The sequence below is a fragment of the Microtus pennsylvanicus genome, chromosome 1, assembly GCF_037038515.1.
Source record: "Microtus pennsylvanicus isolate mMicPen1 chromosome 1, mMicPen1.hap1, whole genome shotgun sequence".
NCBI lineage: Eukaryota > Metazoa > Chordata > Mammalia > Rodentia > Cricetidae > Microtus > Microtus pennsylvanicus.
The window spans coordinates 57590562-57606806 of NC_134579.1; the positions used below are offsets into that span (position 1 = coordinate 57590562).

General features: G+C 38.7%; 1 protein-coding gene across 14 annotated transcripts in view; it reads left to right on the top strand.

Annotated features, from left to right (window-relative positions):
- Abi3bp (ABI family member 3 binding protein) overlaps positions 1–16245 on the top strand; it is a 211911-nt gene that overhangs the window by 134394 nt on the left and 61272 nt on the right. For 11 of the 14 annotated variants that reach the window (XM_075964714.1, XM_075964761.1, XM_075964734.1 and 8 more), the window contains 10 exons: positions 1905–1946; positions 3602–3682; positions 4132–4179; positions 5398–5460; positions 5577–5645; positions 8858–8947; positions 11008–11091; positions 12554–12610; positions 13429–13512; positions 14987–15046. The exons of 2 other annotated variants lie outside the window; for them this stretch is intronic. In XM_075964714.1, the coding sequence (XP_075820829.1) occupies positions 1905–1946; positions 3602–3682; positions 4132–4179; positions 5398–5460; positions 5577–5645; positions 8858–8947; positions 11008–11091; positions 12554–12610; positions 13429–13512; positions 14987–15046 (678 nt within the window). The remainder of the gene's footprint in view (positions 1–1904; positions 1947–3601; positions 3683–4131; positions 4180–5397; positions 5461–5576; positions 5646–8857; positions 8948–11007; positions 11092–12553; positions 12611–13428; positions 13513–14986; positions 15047–16245) is intronic. One more of the 14 variants, XM_075964770.1, reaches the window with a different exon arrangement.

Below are 16245 nucleotides of genomic sequence, written 5' to 3' on the forward strand. Positions count from 1 at the left end.
AAATCACTCTGAGGGAGGTCTGCAATGAGAAAGCAACTTTTATATTTATGCTGCATTTTCAGTGGAGGCTGCTACCAGGCAGAGGGAGAAAGGGGCTGTGTGTGCTGGTTAGCAAATTAAATATTTCTGCTAATTTCCCAATAAGAATGGAAGGCATCAAACACTGTCTTATAAATATTGGTTGACATTTATGCATGGTAAGTCACATTTTCAGAACTAAATCAAAAATATTAAGTTAGAGACATGTTGCTACTCTTCTAAGTGTTTGAATAGACACTTCTTAATTAAACATTTTGTTTATTATTTATTTATTTATTGCCAGAACTTTTATTTGGAAGCTGGTGTGGTTATGTTTATTTGGTTTCTAAACTTTCTCATAGCCCTCGGGTCCGACTTTCTGGCTCTGACTGTCGGCATCACCACCTGAGGGAGTTAACAGCCACACCTCACAGCAGAGGGACGGGCGTTGAGTGGCCCAAGACTATGGTAGAGCGTTTGGGCTGCATCTCTGTAGAGCTCTTCTTTAGCAACAGACCCTTGTGTTACTTGAGCTCTGTAGAAGGTCTCTGTTTCCAGCTGAAGTTCACGAGAGCATGTAAACCACCAGCAGAAGACTCGCCTGGCTGCCCAGCTCTCCTCCACGGCCTGTTTTTCTGTTTCACTTTCCATGTGAGATGCTTCTTTTCGGTGGTTTAGTCAGTGCAGCTCCACATTGGTTTTGGCTAATTTTATGTGCACAGCCATGTACATTTCTGGAAAACCAGAGCCACCTCCTCTCTTTTGTCTTTCCCACATAATGAGGACGGTCACCCTCCTGTGTTGATCCACAGTGCGGTACCACACAGCTCTCAGTTGCCACATTTTCTTTCTTTTTGAGTTGTGAAAGGAAGTCATTTGGTTCCTAGAAAGCTGCTCTGTGAACGCTTCTGTTGTTGTTCCCCTCCCCAAGTCACTCCTGGCTTTTTCCAAACCTACTACTCTTCCGATTCAGAATTATCAGAGTTAGCTCTAGACAAAGTACTATCCGCGCTGTCAATAAGAGAAGGATTAGCATTGTGATGAAAGCCAGCGAGTGCCAAATCAACTTGTTTCTATAAGAAATAAAAGTTCTCCTTTTTTCCTATGCTTGGAAAAAAGCATTAATTTTAACTTTCTTCTTGAAAGAAAATTCCTTTGAGCAAACTAGCACAAAACCTACTGGAAATAAATGGCCTGTTGTTTTCCCTTCATAACGTAATAGATGTAACCAAATAGCCAGGAGGAAATAAATAGCTTCTTCGCTTCTCATATGACCTCCGGAGGGTTTGTTTATCCATCCGCAGATGGCATTTAATTGATGAAGCAGTTCGTGAAACCTGAGACTATGCGTGGATACTTAATGATTCGCTAACAAACATAGGATTTGGTTTACTAGCAGTATGTACTTGTGACCACGGGGTGTATCATCTGAGCATGTGTGGCCCTTTTCACACTTATGATTCTTATCTTTTGTGAAAGAACACGAGGTTCAGCCAAGCTGGGTACCATTCAAAACTAACAGAGTACAAGCGTGTAACTTTGTCTCACTTCCTGAAAAGAACGTGGTTGCTTTGTAAGAAACAAAACATCAGGTGGGGAGGAATGCAGAACACCTTCAAGGAGATGTCCTCGGGATAGACATCGGATATTTGTAGTAAGATAGACATCGGACATTTGTAGTGAGAGCTGCAGCAAAGATGAACGACACAGATGAGAATTCTTAACGCTTTTGCTGTGGTTTGCGCAATGGATGTGAGATGAGTAACCCTTGGCAACCTAAGCCAGAAGAGCCCAAACCTCCATCAGAGAGTGACCTTGTCCTGTGGGAAAGGATGTTTAATTTCTGCCAGTCAGCACTGTTTTGACATTATTTGCTTTCATTGCAGCCCCAAAACCTGAGACTCTACCATCAGCACCATCAACAAAGGGTAAATTGCTTCCTTGACTCATCGTGAAGACGTGGCCTGTATCACTTGGTGTTCAACTTTGGTCCTACATTTGCTTTACTTTTAAAATACCTAATTGTCTTCAGATGTTTGTTTTTTTATTTGTTTGTTTTTTCAGTGATTTCTATTAGAATATCAACCCTGTGCCTGGGTTTGGCTGAATAGAGGCTCTGGGACACCCATGAAAGCCACACCGCCTCGGATGCGGGAGATTCTTTATTGTCCTGTCTTATATTCAAGGAGATTTTCCTTAGCTTCTTCTAACTTATTGTTTCCAGTGGAGACTTCTGGCTTCCCCAGACATAATTGTGCTTCCCTCTGGGAGTCTTTTTCTCACTTTTCAAAATTCTAACTTTTGCAGACTTTCTTGAAAAGCGTGATGATCATTCCAGATATGAAAACTGTGATGTGTCACCAGATCATCCATTAGGAGGTGGAAAAAAGAAGGGAAAAGAACAATAAAGCCAGCCCCTTATAGCTTTTTTTATTTTTCATCAAAAGAGAAAAAAGCAAAACCAAACTAAAACCAAACCAAACAAAGAAAGATCCCCGTTCTGGTGCCATCCTAGCCATTGGTCACATTTTCCTTCACAACACGAGCTCCTGGTTAGTGTGTTGTATCTGCAGCTTCCAAAGGCCCATGCCTCTGCCCTTTTTTCCACTTCTTTTTCCAAACTTTAACTGGCTACATTTTTATTCATTTTGTCTAAAACCACAGGAATTGATTTCAGTAGAAGAGGTTACTTCTCGTGTGGATAAAATTTCACCACTTAGAATTTGCTCAAGCGAGAAGTTAAAATTGAGCATATCCCACATTTAAGTTGATTTTACATTTTTTCCTTGACTTGGTTCCTTCTTGATAATCTTGTGTGTGGTTTCAGGACCCAGAGCCCTGGGAAAGTGACAGTAATAATGTTATTTGGACACACAGTTACTGAGTGGGTGACTCCTTTCTTCTTTTCTTAACACAATTGGCATATTCACATTCATAGAGTAATATATCTGTATCCACTTGTTTATGTGTTCTTGGTTATCCTTAAAATGTTTAAATCCTTTACCTCTAGCCAATGAATATAATCTCATTTCAAAAATGTTTCCCTTGATATAATTTCTAAATTCATTTTCCCTATTGTTTACATGTGGACTCTTGTAAACACCAAACAGAAAAATCTCCTGCTTTGGAATATTAAGCCAAATTTTAATATTTTACTCGTGGTGTGTATGAAAAGCAGCCTTCTATGTGTTCCTCCTGATGGTATAGCTTTGGAACTTTGTGTGACTGTCTCCTCTAAACTATACATTACTTTTGAGATTTTCCAACACCTATCTCAAAGTGAAAGAATAAGGAGACCTCTTGGAAAATGTACAAATCTTTGACCAAAAACTTTGAAGAGAAAGGGAACAATGGGAGAAGAGAGAGAGAGAGAGAGAGAGAGAGAGAGAGAGAGAGAGAGAGAGAGCAAAACATCAAAAGGAAGAAAACCCTAAATTCTAATTTCATGCAGTGGTGGCAGAAAGTAGCAAAACAGAATGTGTCCAGCTTGAATCAAAAGGTTTAACTGTGTGGCATGTAACATTTCCTCTCAGTTTGTAGCTCCACTCTTTCTCTGCTAACTAGAGCTTTTTCCTTTCTTTAGCTCCACCAAAGACCAAACGACCAGGTCGCCGCCCCCGTCCTACACCCACACGTAGTCCAGAAACGCCTGAGTCCCAAACGGGTAAATGTGATACTTAGGGTTCCAATGACCAGGGATGCAGTGCTGTGGCTTCTAGTTTGTCAGCTGCCACGCCCCAAACAGCTGGGCTTTAGGGAACAATATGGTTGGTTTGTATTATTGAACATCTGTATACTCACTCTCTACATTCATATGATATATGATGATCTTTATCTCTATTAGTGGTTAGTAAGCACACAAGTGTGAAAAGCTGGCCCACCTGGGGGATTTTTAAAGCAAGAATCCTTCGAGTCTCACAGCTGGTACATACCCAGGGCAGTTGAGGTGTGGGAAAGTGAGAGGGAAAAGGTGAATGGGAAAAGCAAAAGGGAAATTACATTCAGAAATAATAGCACAGTTTGTGTACAGCTTCTGCCTTTAGGCACAATGTTAGCCTCCTTGGGATCTCATTCTGTGGTATAACCAGTGTTCTTGGTGCTTTGCTTCCCTAGCTCTGGAACCTGCCACGGTGCCACCGGAGCTCTTGGTACCCACAATTGGTAATTCTGCATCCTCTCTTTCTTTCCTGTCATTTTTTTCCTTTCATGGTCTCCAACCAAGGCATGACTGAAGTTCTGTCAACCCATCACACCATAAACCATGCTTTCCTTCTTTCCTGTGTGGGTGGGAAGAGCCTGAAGACTGGAGAATTCTTTCTGTACAGTCTCCTGCAGTAATGCAGGGAAGGTCTGTGGCCGTGAGCACAGCTTCCCACTGCCCTGCTGACCTTCTTCCTTTAACCATGTCCCGGTGTTCAGAGAGCCATCTGTTCTTCCTCACGGTTGTTTATAGCTACCCTGGACTAAACAAATGGCATGCATTTGTCCAGTTTTGTGGCTAAAATGTCATTGCTTTATTCATCAAGCCTGTAGGACTCTGAAAAGCTACACATTCCTATTGGGGAATGTTTTTAGTATGTTTGGATACCATAAACTGATTATGTTCTGGGGTCCAGTATAAAATTGGTAGTTGTCTTTGCAACTTGAGAATATTAAAAGATCCAAGATGGTTTTTATTATTTTTAGTGGTAATGTCATGCCTATAATTGTTTCATTGTAACTTCTCAGAATTCAGTTGGTCTCTGATTATTTTAAGAAATTCCCCACATCAGTAGCCATGCCATTACTTCTTATGTTAACAGCAGATGTTTATGGGTAATTTCCCAGGTTCCTTCTTAATCAGCTTTAAAATTCTCTGTCTTATGGTTTTGTGCCTAAAGAAAGTTGCCAGCAAAGCAGAAAACTTACCTACTTAGTTCTTCTTAAATGATGTATTTAAGAAGGAAGTCACATGATAGTTAGCACTTTGACTCAAAGACACATTTTAAGCATTTCCTTAAGATGTTATTCTGAGGGCTGGAGCAATGATTCAGAGGTTAAAAGCATTGCTCTTTTAGAGGTCCTGAGTTCAATTCCCAGCAACCACAGGGTATCTCACAAACATCTATATTGAGATCTGGTGCCCCTTCTGGTATGCATGCATACAGGCTGGCAGAACACTGTATAAATAATAAATAAGTAAATCTTAAAAAAAAAAAGATGGCTTTTCCTGGGAAACCAGTGGTGCAAATGAATGACAAAAATGAGCATTTCCACCATTCCTGGAACTATTTTTATATCTGCATTGACTTTTCACAGAGTGTTTCTCAACTTATGCATCCTTATTTTTGACAGCTACAACCATGACCGCTATGCTAATTTTAATACCTTTTCTTTTAGTTCCCAAACCATTCCAGAGACCCAAAGCAACACGCAGGCCAGAGGTACCCAAAACCCAGCCTGGTAATCAACACTTCCAATGCCTTGGCATCTAAATGGGAAAAGAATATACAAGTAATGTTGATTTCCATGCCAAAAGCTTAGCTGTGACACTGATTATGGTACCTTTTTCCCTTCAGACTTAAAACCACCAGAGCAATGGCTTTCTAAGCCCAAAGCCACACCTGACATGCCACCAACTAAATCCGGTAAACATTATTCCCACTGTCTTGCCTAACACACGTTATCAGTGGAAGTGATGGTTTATACATTGCACTAATTCCAGAGCTGAGTATCATAATTTTGTTCTTTATCTTCTAGACATATTCACACTAGGCTTAAGACATGAGAATCTTTTATACCTGACAATCTTATAAATCCCACACTTTAAAAAAGCATCTTTATGTCTTTCCGAGTTTATAATGAATAGAAGCTAGACTTTTCTGTACCTGGGACGATTTAAAGTGGCTTTGCTAGCTGTTTATAGGTATTCCACACAGGAGGGGCCATGTGTTCCTCTTTCATGGGCACAGCCACAGAGAGACTTGTCACATAGGGATCCTCTGAACTAACCTGTTGGCATTTTAAATAATAATTACTAACCGGGTGGTTTTCTACCATATTTTTTTTTAAAAAAAAGCCAAATTTATGCAACAGTTTTGAAAATTCTGTTTACTACTGAAGAGCTGTGCTAAGATTTCTATTAGTAGAAAACTAAGAGATCCTTCTCATTATAAACAAGCCCTTCATATAACCAGTCTAATCAACCTAGAATAAACTGTGCCCAATGTCTCCGAAGTAAATATTACAAATACCTAAGGTTGCTTTTCTCTTCATTTGTGTCTTCTGTTTGTGATCCAGCCTATGTGCCTGCTACAGTCGGAACTGAAGACCCTTCTCTAGCCATGAGTCTTAACTGATGCTCCCTTGAGATTTCTCCTCTCATCTCTCTCATTGCCTGTATTCTTAGTTCAATCAACATTCAAACGTTCCTTATTTATTTCTTAAATGTATTTGCTATTTTTGTCAGTTGCCATCTTAACATCATGACAGGCATTCATGCATCTGCACAGCGAATAGCACCTGAACATTACACTTCTTTGACCTTCGGGGTCAGATTGCTTGTCCATACTGCTAGAAGCCAGAGGGCTCTGTCTATCCGTCTTTCAAAGCAGGGACTTTCTGAAGCCTCTAGTGTGTGTGCATGGGGGCAAGGAGAGCTGGCTGGGGCTTGTGGTGATGAGCCACCCTTTCTGACGATAGCCTTTTCCCCTTGATTCCACTTGATTCAGATGCAAGTGGACCTTTCTGTGGAGAATGCATCTTATGAAAAGAAGTTCTAGCAATGTCTTCCTCATCTTGTCCCAGCTTCTTCCCATCTCTGTGTGTCATTAGCTTGGCCACTTCTCTCTGATGCATTTTAACCTGGCTTCACGCTTTGGTTCCCTGAACCATCTAGGAAAGTCATTCTCTATACCAAGGCTTAGAGGACATTAGATAATGAGAAATTTGAATCTTACATGGAATCTCTTAGCTTTAATGAAAAAATACATTTTAATGCCAGTTGTAATTCTTCATTTTTGATCTATGAAGAATTATTTAATTTATAGAAATTATATATACTGAGATTAAAAGGTTGCATCATTTTCCTTTTATTCTAAATTATTTCTATTCTTTCAGTGGGTGGGGTGGTTTCTAGGAATTAAAACGAGGGTCGTATTTGTGCTGGCCAAGGGATCTATTGCTGAGCAATTTCCCCAGTCCTCCATATCTTACCATACACTGGATAATTCCAGACAAATCATCCATTTGAGATAAGTAAATACAGAAACATAATACGCATTTACCTCTATCTGTATGATTGTCACAGTTGGCAATACTTTTCCTATTCTCACAACCACCACTCCTCCAAGAGATACAACAGAAGCCTCTGTAGCCATTTTCAGAATAATTTAGTATAACCCATCATACAACCATAGAACCAGAGTACCAGTATAGGTAGAATCAGATAGTCAAACATAGGAAAATACTCTTCAGTAACGTCAGAGTGAAAGTGTGTATGGGTGCAAGAGGGGTAGGCACAGAAACTGGCCATCTGCTGGCAGCAATAGTATTCTCAGCCTTCATAAATGCTTTTAAACACAACAGTCTTACATTCCTTGCCCACTTCTATGTCAGAACTAATAACTTATAACTTAATAGGTAGAAAATTTTTGGAGTCTATTAATTTAGCAGGTCACTAGCTTCCACCAATCTTAAGATTAAGAATGTTATCAGATAGTATTCTGGGCCTGTAGAATAACTTCCGCCATCTTGCCGTACCTGCCTCTGTGATGTATCCACCAATGTATTTTAAATTTGCTTTGATTTATTACTTTCTTTGTTCTTTAAAACTATAAAAGCTTCAGGAAACCATTTCCGCATTGGAATTTAGAATTTGGGGTAGCCTAATTCTGTGTTTCTGGGCCATGGTCACTCAAAATATCTATCTATAGAATAAACTACCTCTTATTTCTTTAAGAAAACAAGAACAGGCTTAAAACATTTCCTCTTTAAGATAAATCACTTTGAACATTTCTTAACTTCTGTCATGTATTGCTTTTGGCCAGTCACTACCACAGATGTTGAACCTGTGGTTATGAGTGAGAACCAGGGCTCCAGTGACAACATTAAGCAATGACTATTTAGTCTTTAAGCACATTTTCTGCTTATTGTTGGATCCTTTTCTGTATGGGTCAAGGGGATTTTTCATTCACAAAAGAATTCTTATCATTGACTTATTTCTCATTATAAATATATCAAGAGTACTTAAAGGATGTTACTTAGTTATAAGCCTCTATTCAGCTCCTTAGATATCACCCCTACTATCTTGCTTTGCAAATGTTTCACGGAGTCAATGAGTTTATTCAGTACTCAATATTAGTCTACATTAAAAATAAATATCTCATATACTTCAGAGTGCCTACCCTTTCAGCTATTATTCTTGTTATTCTTTTTTTGAAAATATGAAAGACTTTTATAAAGCATAATATATATAGTAATACTAATTTTAATGACTCATACGCCTAAACTGAGTCTTTCTAAGGACAATTATTCAGAAGCAGGTTAGCCGAGGTCTCCCTGTTGTGATATCAACATATGCCATGTTTCAAACTCCCTTTGGGTCTGGAACCTCTTTCATGCTAGCAACTAACAGTAAAAATTTCAGAATAACCAAAACAATGTCAGACAGTCTGTCTCAACTGTCAGGAGACCAAAATTGTTTGACATATATATTACCAAGAAAGAATTCCAGATCAAAGAGACTTTTTTGTCTCCAAACTCAAAAGTCTGAGAAGACTTCAGAAACCTTACATTCATGTGTTCGTCTTTCTTTAGTTCTGAAGTCATACAACCACAATAACCACTTTGCTTTCTCTAGCCCCCAAAAAACAACGACCAAAAAATCACCATCCACGTCCTCATGGACCCCAAGCCACCCCAAGCCAAAAGATACCTCAAACTACACCAGGTAAATGTGGTTCTTGGCTCCTGGAGCACTTCACTGGATGTGATGAAACTGGTAATCCCACTTGCCACTAAGGGAGAAGGCTTCAGCCAGATGAAGCAGCTGATGCCAGCATGATGCTCTAGCCAATCCCTATGACTTCCTTGTACTGCTGTCATGGGAATTCCTTGATATCTGAGACTTGTAAATGTGTTTTTTCCTCTGACATTTAATTATACTTTGCTCTTTGATTATAAATTGGAAAAATATCTTCTTACTATGTTTGATTCAAGAGTCACACTCTTTATTCGATGCCATTTTAGCACCTGTGGGCTATCCATTAGAGCTAACAAGTGACTTAGCTGAACAGAGAAGCAACTCTTATTCAGACATCATAAAGAGAAATAAAGAATAGGAGTAATATCCGGGAGTCACTGTTTCACCAACTGTACACATGTCATTCATTGTTAAGTAAAAATTAATGTATATGTGGGCTAACACGTTTAATGTTGACCTGGAATTTTTAGTCTTTATAAATTTGCCAACAAGAATGGGCCTGACTCCTAAAAACAGAGAGAGGGAGGTGCCATGTGTGGAAGTAACAATAAAAACCTAAGAAGTGTAGCCTAAGAAGGGTGATATTTGCTTAGTTGAGCCATGATGTTGTTTTTGGAAAATCCACAAAGATGATCAGAGAAATCCAACTTCAGCGACTGCTCTGAGCCCATTGGCATGTCCTGCTACCTGTCCTAACCAGGTCTGTTCTGTATAGTGAGGAGATGGAGTAACAAGTTCCGTGGACTAACGACCCTCTAGGTCTAGCTCTTTGCTTGCCTTTGCTCAAACATAGGTCTTCATCTTTCCCCAAAGTGGATTTCCAGCAAAATCAAGCATTGCATATTTTGGTCATTCTTTACTGTGTCTTGTTAAATATATCAACAATTGTATTTATCATGACTCCAGCATTTGTTTTTCAGTATATAGTTTTACAAGTTATGATTTCACATTAATTTTTATAATTATTAAATATGATGTTATCACATGCACAACATTTTTTCTAAGCAGAATTTTCTATCACATTTTTGCTAATGTAAATGCAATCAAAACCTGTAGCTCACTGTAGAAAAAATAAGCAAAATCGCCATTAACTGTATAGAAAGGCTAAGGATAGGACTGTGTTGTACAAACATCTGTGCATGCTTATATAGAAATTTTTTAAGTTTTTGGTATTTTTGTTGTTGTTGTTTTTGACTAAAGAACCAGTGCAAGAATGGCAAAGCTCATGTTCAGGAGAATTTGGTGGGTTTTCCGGTGTGTTTAGCATCTCCTTGTTTTAAATTGCTTTGGATCATTTCTCACAGCAGACATAGGTAATGATTCTTTGTATCCTTCTGTGAGTGCTTTTGTCTGTTCACCTTGAGGGTCGCTGTGGTTGCTGAGGAGATTATGGTGACACACCCTGTTTCATTCTGTCACAGGGTTCACCTCAAAGCATTGCAAGTTTTCTTACCATTTAGCAGAAAGGTACCCTGGCTAATTTAAGACAGCTACCTGATCTGTGCCCCTTGAAATTGTGTCACATCAGTAGAGTCTTGGAAGAGTCGTGACCCCTGGCCCTCCTTTAGGCCTCTAAAACAACAGGATTGAGGGCACAGTGAAAGTTGTCTGAGACGTCTTCTTTCTTCATTCCAAGCTCTGTGGAACTGGTTTTTTGGCTCTGCTGGTGTTTCAGTGACTTTTAAAATACTTACCCTGATAAATCACCAAGTACAGGACCTCCCCAGGCACATTTGTCTTAAATTAAAAGCATCACTGTGGAATGGGTTCAGAATTCATACCATAGAGCTAAATGGGGATTTATAACCAATTGGGGGTTAAATATATGTTCAATGGAATAGTAATGGTTCCTAACTTACATTTCTTAAATGTAATTATATCTATTATTTTTGTCTCTGAAAGAGTCTCAATTATTAAAGAAATCTTCAAATCCCAGTGACGTTATTTCTCAGCTCTAACTATTAGAAAAGATTCCTCATCCTAGGCATAGCTTTTGGACTCATCAACACCATGTTCTTTTCCATCAGCTTCAGCAACAACCAAAAAAGTCCGCCGCCCACGTCCCAAACCTAAAACCACACCCCATCCAGAAGCACCTCAGACTATATTGGGTAAATATGTGGTTTGTGATTTATTTTGTATTGGAAAGTGTTCTACATATCTCTTCAGGGTAAAAGCTCCTGGTTTGCAAGGAGAACCTCATTGCCTACGTAACTTATGCTTCTTTCTTAAGAATATTGTTTCTTCATGGCCGTTATGTTTATTTTTCTTACTCTTTGATTATATTTGCATCTTGAAGATGGGATTGCTTGGTATAGGATTGAGCCACAAGAATCTTATCAAAACTATTACATTCACTAAGCTTGCACTCACCCTCCTGAGCCACCTCAGCCCTCAGCTCTAAAATAGAAGTTAGGTCTCATTTACCACTTAGTTGACAATACAGCAGCAAGAAAAACTGTTCCTGCATAAGCAGAAAGTAACGTAAAGCAGCATGCTTGTGCGAGCATAAAACAATTGGAACAACACAAATGCTACATTTTATGAACTCTGAAAATTTAAATAAAAAATCCAAGATAATTTATAAAAAATTAGCGCAGGCTTTGAAGGTTCGAAGGATGAAAGAACAGATGGAGAACATGCCAGACTTGACTTCCCAGACATATAACATATAACATGTGTTCCCAGACAAATGCTCTCCTGTCAGTTCTGTCACAGAATGCTGAAATCTTCAAATTCATCCAATGGGGTTCAATGGTTCTCATTTCTGCACAAGATCATCCTCTTTCTATTCATAGAACTAATGAGAACACAACCCAAGGATGGCAGAAAGGAAGAACCGGTTGTTCATCTTCTTAAGTGACAGTATGTTCTCCAAGGACTTCTCCTCTTAATGGGTGTGGTTCCAGCTTCCTTAGAGCAATGAACACCCATCATAGACAAACCATGGTGTAACCTCAACACTTCCTACATTTTCCTCCTTATCACCCTAAACATGTTTCTCTTTGTCAACTACTAGCAAGGCGTGGGTCTAGCACATACTCATGGGACAATATAAATACAAACTTTATATATGTAGTGATGCAAAGCATTACTCACAGGGACAGAATCCCTGGAAATCACCATAGAGTTTATAAACTGTGTTATGTTAATATTTGACTATCTAAACTGCTCATTGCGTCTGGCATTGATCACTGTTTACAGTGGATGTATTTTCTGATTTTGCCTTTTATAAAAGTTCTGGGTATCTTATATTTTTTGATGATGAGTCAGATTTTTTATAAAGTTTATCATATTAGTTAAAATTGGATAATTACCAGCAATGGGATTCCAGAGTTGATCTCCAGGAGATGCTCAACAGAGTCCACGGACTGTGACTAACCTCTGAATCAAATGTAGTGATTCTTTAGAGAAGTATTCAAAGGAGAAAGAAATATTCATTTTCTCTAGTTAAGAATATTAAAATAAAAAATAATGTTGCATCCCAAGAAACCTTGTTTTTACTGATAGGATGTTTTCTATTATTCTGTACATTCATAAGGTCTCTTTGATGTCTTTTCTTCTCTTGATCAGTTCCTGCTACAACCCTTGAAGCAGTTATTAGAACTGAGGCTCCAGGACTGACCTTAGGTAACGGCATAGCACGTCCTTCCACATCTGCATTTCTTGTCCATTTTGTCACCTTCATAACCACTGCTTCTGGGACTTCACAAAGCTTCTGCGTCTTTGGGTCCTTCACATGTTTGAGTGTTAAACGGGCGTCTTGTTTTAATAACGTCTTGTTTTTATGAGCCAATTTATTGAAAAAGAATACACACATATACAGATACAGGCTCACTGTGATACCTTAGACTTTTTCTATCTCTGCTTCCATGTATCATGTTCATCACATGCACACTTTTGTTATGTGGTATCCATCTCTGTCCATGTCTTCAGGGGAATCTGCACCATCTAGGCGGAGTTAACTGAGTTTGTGCACTTCTTATAATGTGCTTTTTTGAAGATGTAAATTTCTGCATTTTAACCATGTTCGTGTTTTGTTTGATTTTTGCCATTTTAGGAAATGATAAAACTTTGGTTTGATGGGGATGAATATAGAAAATATGTTCAAGGCTGGTCAATTGATATTGTCAGGACTTTCATTAGCGTGAAACCACCCACACTACCATGCACACAGTAACTGCAAGGTTTTGTAACATCTCTTCATTTGGGAACCCTTATGAGAAGCTATAGGAAACATTCTTAATATATAGATTCATATTTCTTCATGAGTTTTATTTCTTAAAGAAATCCAAATATCATAAAAAAGCACAATATCAAGATGGGATAAATACTACAAAGCTCAAAAGGGAAATTTCTTGAAACCCAAGAAATTATAAGAAACATATTCCTAGTCAACATTTCTAAAATCCAGAATTCTGTATTAACTTGAGGTTTTCTTCCTTCAGCTCCCAAACTGCCTCAACAACCAAGGCATCCACATCCCAAACCTAAAGCTACATGGAGTCCGGCAGCACCTCAGGCCGATCTGGGTAAACCTGTAGGGTTTCTACTAAGATCTCTGGCAGCCCATCCAAGCAGTTCTTACAGAAAGTATAATGGCAGCTCAAATGGGATAAGGGGAGATAATGAAATGGCTGAAGTCCTTGTGTTCTATGTGCTAGGATTTTCTCTACAATGGTTGTTTTTCTGGCAATGCTAGTCATTATCAAGTGTTCATAGTAAATATGTACATGGATGAAGCAACAAGAGAAAGAGTCTATGTCTTCAGCAGAGAGGGGTGATTGAGCAGTTACTGCCAAGTCCTGTGAGTCATAGTAGGCATTCAGGTCAGAGAACAGTAAGCACTTTCTGTATGGTGCTAGGGAATAGGTACTGCAGACTTTGCAGCGAATGTGTTTTTGTTGTTTATTTCCCCCAACTGCTTATAAATATAAATGTAATTCTTACAGGGAAGATAACCTAGGGAGAGAATGGGAACTTCTAAAGGGCAGAGAATGCTTGACAGACTGTGAAAGGAAGCAAATTTCCTCTTATGAAAAGATAGGGTTTCCAGAAATTGAATGGTTTTAATGAGGCTCCTGCAACTAATGGCCTATAGGACAAGTTGGAAAGTTCTAAATGTTGAACTTGGTAGCTTAGAGTGCACCAGAGAATTGATTTATGGCCACACTTTCTTTGGGTGTTGGACAAGGCTGCCTTGATATGTCACAGACAGAGTGACTGCCCCTTGTAATGTACTCAAGTTGGAGATCTTGTCGGTGAGGCAAATTTGGCTTAGATGTTAGCCTTGTTCGCTGTAACAGAATGACTAGCACAGGCTACTTACAAAGGAGAAGTTTATCTAGTTCAAATCCTTGAGTGTTCGTATTCAGAGGCACATCCCAGACCCTGGCAATGGCTATTCCCTGCTTGTATCATCTCCTGGCATGGTGCTAAGGTGGGTACGTGTACAAGATCTAGAGACTGATCATATTTCTGTCCAGGAGCAGAGAGAACTGGAAGAACCAGGTTTTTTCTTTTCTATTCACTCTGGAGAATAGAAAACTCAAATATAGCTCAAAGGGTCACACAGAACTACCGAGGGGTTGTGCAAGCTGTCTCATGTCCTCAATGACCTAAGACCTTCTTACTACATCCTACCATCCAAAGGTACCACTACCTTATAACAGCATTCATGGATGAGGCTTCAAAGGACACAAGCTCAAATGATAGCTATCTGTTTGGGTGCATTAGTAAGCTCAGATTGTTGGAAAATTTGAAGGTAATTTATATAAACTTTGTAGACCAGTACCTACAAATGTTTGGTTCCACTCCCAAGAGACGAGTTAGCATCTGAAAGCAGAGACACTATATCATTTTAGTTCGAAGAGTTAGTCACATGGCTTAGTATTTCAGAGATTTTTCTATGCTTCCAGAATTCTCTTGAATGAATATTTTAGTTTTTATAAGTTCTAATGTTTGGGATAGATGTCTTGATTATTTGTTTTTGCTCTTTTTGGCTAGTTTCTACTTCAGTCTTTGAACCAGTTACTCCTTTAACAGAGGATCCAGTGACCACAATAGGTAATGATACTCCTGACTCTCAGCAAATACTTCATTCATTGCCAGCTTCATCCCATGTTATCACCCAATTACATTCTTCATTTTATTTGAATTGAATCTGTTTAGAAGTGCTTACCTCTTATTTGTTGAATGTATTGGAAGTCGTGGCGTGGATCTAGTTTGGATTATTGGTCTGACTTGTAACAATATTTAAATGTTGCTTTAAGGTTTTGGTTTAACCAAATTCTTGGCTAAGACCAGTTTCAAGTACATTTGGTGTTTCTATCTCTAATTTGTGCAAACAAAGCTACAACAGGAATTTTTTTGTTAGTATGTGAGCAATGTGATTTAGTAGGTTGAGTAGAATGTACTATCATCAGGTTGCTATCTTTAAATACTAAACTCCATCCTTAATATGAATTGAAGTCCTCTCCCTCTCCACCGTAGTTTTCAGATTTCTCAGTATTGTAGCCTAATAAGATAATTCCAGAAGAATTATTTGAAAATACTAATCCTTACTTTCTAAACTAAGAATTTCAATTAATATGTCAGTCTTTGTCCCCAGAGGTACATTCAATAACAAAAGATGCAATAGCATAGTAGGGGATACAGATTCCTGAAACTCAGGAAAATTTGCCAAGCTTTGTAATACCTAAAGATGTTTTTTAATTTTTGTAATGTGCTGAACTATAACTTTAAAATAAATCAATCTTACTTTCTTTTAGCTTCAAAGATGTTTGAAAGAACACAAACTTAAAGCCACCTATGTCTAGATGTGAAACCCGAATCCAGGCAATGGTTGCAATATCACCTTGTTATAGGTTCCCCTAGAGAGGGGACTCTCAGAAGCCTGTTAGGCACTCATGGCTGGCTAGGCCTTTACAATCAAAGAGACATGTAGAGTCCTTCTTTTAACTAGGAGTAGCATGAAAGTTATTTCCCTTTTCAATCTGGAGGCTAGTGAAATCACGAGAAGCTGTTTTGGAATGGCTGCTTGCATACTTCTTAACTTCAGAACTCTTTGTGCAGTCATGTTTTTTAATCCTGGTGCATATTTTCTTTTTTTAGTGTTAAAATGATATAAGTAAGCTTTCTATATGCTTCTTACAAAACATTAGAAACATGTAAGGACATAGGTAAAATTGTCCTGAAGTTTCCCCTGTTGGAGACGGACAAGCATTGTGACATGAGGAATTGCTTGCTGAAGCATTTCGAAATGA